Source organism: Montipora capricornis, chromosome 2, assembly GCF_036669925.1.
Source record: "Montipora capricornis isolate CH-2021 chromosome 2, ASM3666992v2, whole genome shotgun sequence".
Taxonomy (NCBI): Eukaryota; Metazoa; Cnidaria; class Anthozoa; order Scleractinia; family Acroporidae; genus Montipora; species Montipora capricornis.
In genome coordinates, this window is record NC_090884.1 from 62,425,371 (window position 1) to 62,427,378 (window position 2,008).

General features: G+C 42.8%; 1 protein-coding gene across 1 annotated transcript in view; it reads right to left on the bottom strand.

Moving 5' to 3' along the window:
- Window positions 1–277, bottom strand: part of LOC138030486 (adrenocorticotropic hormone receptor-like) — a 2,715-nt gene extending 2,438 nt beyond the window's left edge. The window contains exon 1 of the mRNA XM_068878397.1: window positions 1–277. This exon is cut by the window's left edge and continues 2,438 nt beyond it. Coding sequence (XP_068734498.1) covers window positions 1–156 — 156 coding nt within the window. The 5' untranslated portion in view covers window positions 157–277.
- Window positions 278–2,008: the final 1,731 nt, after the last annotated feature.

Genomic DNA, 2,008 nt, shown 5'->3' on the forward strand with positions numbered 1-2,008 from the left:
TAGACACGAAATTGCGAAGGCTGATGTGCCAGCGAAATCGACAGTCGGAACGACTCTTCTCAAAAGAGGACAGGTAGAGTCTTGGGTTAACCCAAGATAGGACATTTTGTCCGTGTGGTTTGCTATTTCGTCTGGAACATTCATGTTGTGACCCATACAGGCGTACCTAAGCGGCCCTCTTGGTTATGCAAGCCTGATTGATGAATGACTGTGTCTGGCCTGTTGACAAGTCACATTTATACTGACTGTTTAATATTTGTATCCGGGCGAAGAGCCAAAAATACTTTTAAGTAGCACTTACTTCCCACGTAATCTATAATTAAGGTTGTCGGTTCCATTTGTCTTTGTATCGGTACCATAACAACTAAACTCCTTTTCCTGATAAATTGTGTAATATCCTTCGGCAAAATGTCTTCTGGCGGCGTAGCCTGCGAACGCAGACTTACTTCCGGCGGTCGTTTCTCTCCCCCGAAAAATACTTCATACGTCTGCGTTCGCGGGCTACTGGCGGAGAAATGTTACGAAAAATAGTATTGCGTGACAAGCGTTACTGTCTAGAAGCTTCGCGAGAGTTCGTAGTTTGTTTATATTTAGGTTGGTACATAAGCGTTTCTAAATCGGTGTGTTTTGTAATCTTTCTATAATTAGATTCATTACTATTTTAGAAAGTTCTAGAAGTTTATTGTCACAGTATATAAGTAGACGAGTCCAAGCGGAGTGTTTTTCTAACTAGTTTTTCACAAGCGAAGAGAGTTGGCGTTGGCCGTGTTTAGTCAAGTGTGACAGAAGCTGTGTTTATTCAAGTTGGCGGAGGCCGTGTAAGTTTATTGAGTAGGTGTTGTTCAGAGTTTTACTTCGTGGAAACTACGTTCATTTTTGGAATAAATCTTCTTGTTGTTGTTCCGACAACCCTGCGTTCAGTTTAGTTTGCAAACTACCTTTCCTCAAAACATTCGAACTCGTAACATTGGGGGCCTGTCCGGGAGAGGAATTCATTTGTTTGCTGACTACAGAAACCAGGAAAGGACAATTCAAGAAGGAGTTACAGAAAAAGTAAGAAGAACTGTGCAACAGAGTATATTGTGTTTTTGTTGTGAAATCTGCTATGGAAATGGAAAAGCTTTTGCAGATGGGGAAAGAATTCGGATTGCAAGGAGAAAAGCTTCTTGAGTTTGTGAGGGAAGAGGAAGAAAAAGAAGAAAAACGCAGACAATTAGAACAAGAAAGAAGGAGGGAAGAGGAAGAAAAAGAAGAAAAACGCAAACAATTGGAGGAAAAAAAAGAAGAAAAACGAAGACAATTGGAGGAGGAAAGAGAAGAAAAGCGTAGACAGTTTGAAGAAGAACGAAGAAAGGAACAAGAAGAAAGAGAAGAGAGACGTCGAAGGCTTGAGGAGGATAAAAGAAAGGAAGAGGAAGAGAAGGAGGAAAGGTGCAGAAGAGAAGATGAAGAGAGAGAAACTAGACGACAAGAACGCGAACTAAGAAAATTGGAGATGGAAGCCGAGCTGCTGAAACAGAAAGAGGCTATTGAAGCCGCAAAAAGAGAACATGAGCTGGAAATTGCACGTTTGGCTGTGGAGAGTGCTGACGGGCGTCCTGAAGTGAGAGAGGATCGGGCTAAGGCACCTAAACTCCCCTCGTTTGTTGATGGCAAAGACGATTTGGACGCGTATTTGCAGAGGTTCGAGAGATTTGCCGAGACAGCTAAGTGGAAAAAAGATGGATGGGCATCGAAGCTCAGTGCTCTGTTGTCTGGACGGGCACTAGAAGTGTATTCACGTCTATCGGAGGACGCAGCTAAGGATTATGACAGGGTAAAGATTGCGTTAATGAAGAGATATGACCTTACAGAAGACGGCTATCGTCGAAAATTTAGAGCATCCAAACCAGAAGTTGACGAAAGTCCGGAGCAGTTTATTGTGCGATTGGACAGATACCTGTTACGGTGGCTAGAGCTTTCGGATACTGCGCGAAGCTTTGATGGTCTTAAGGACTTGATCGTGAAA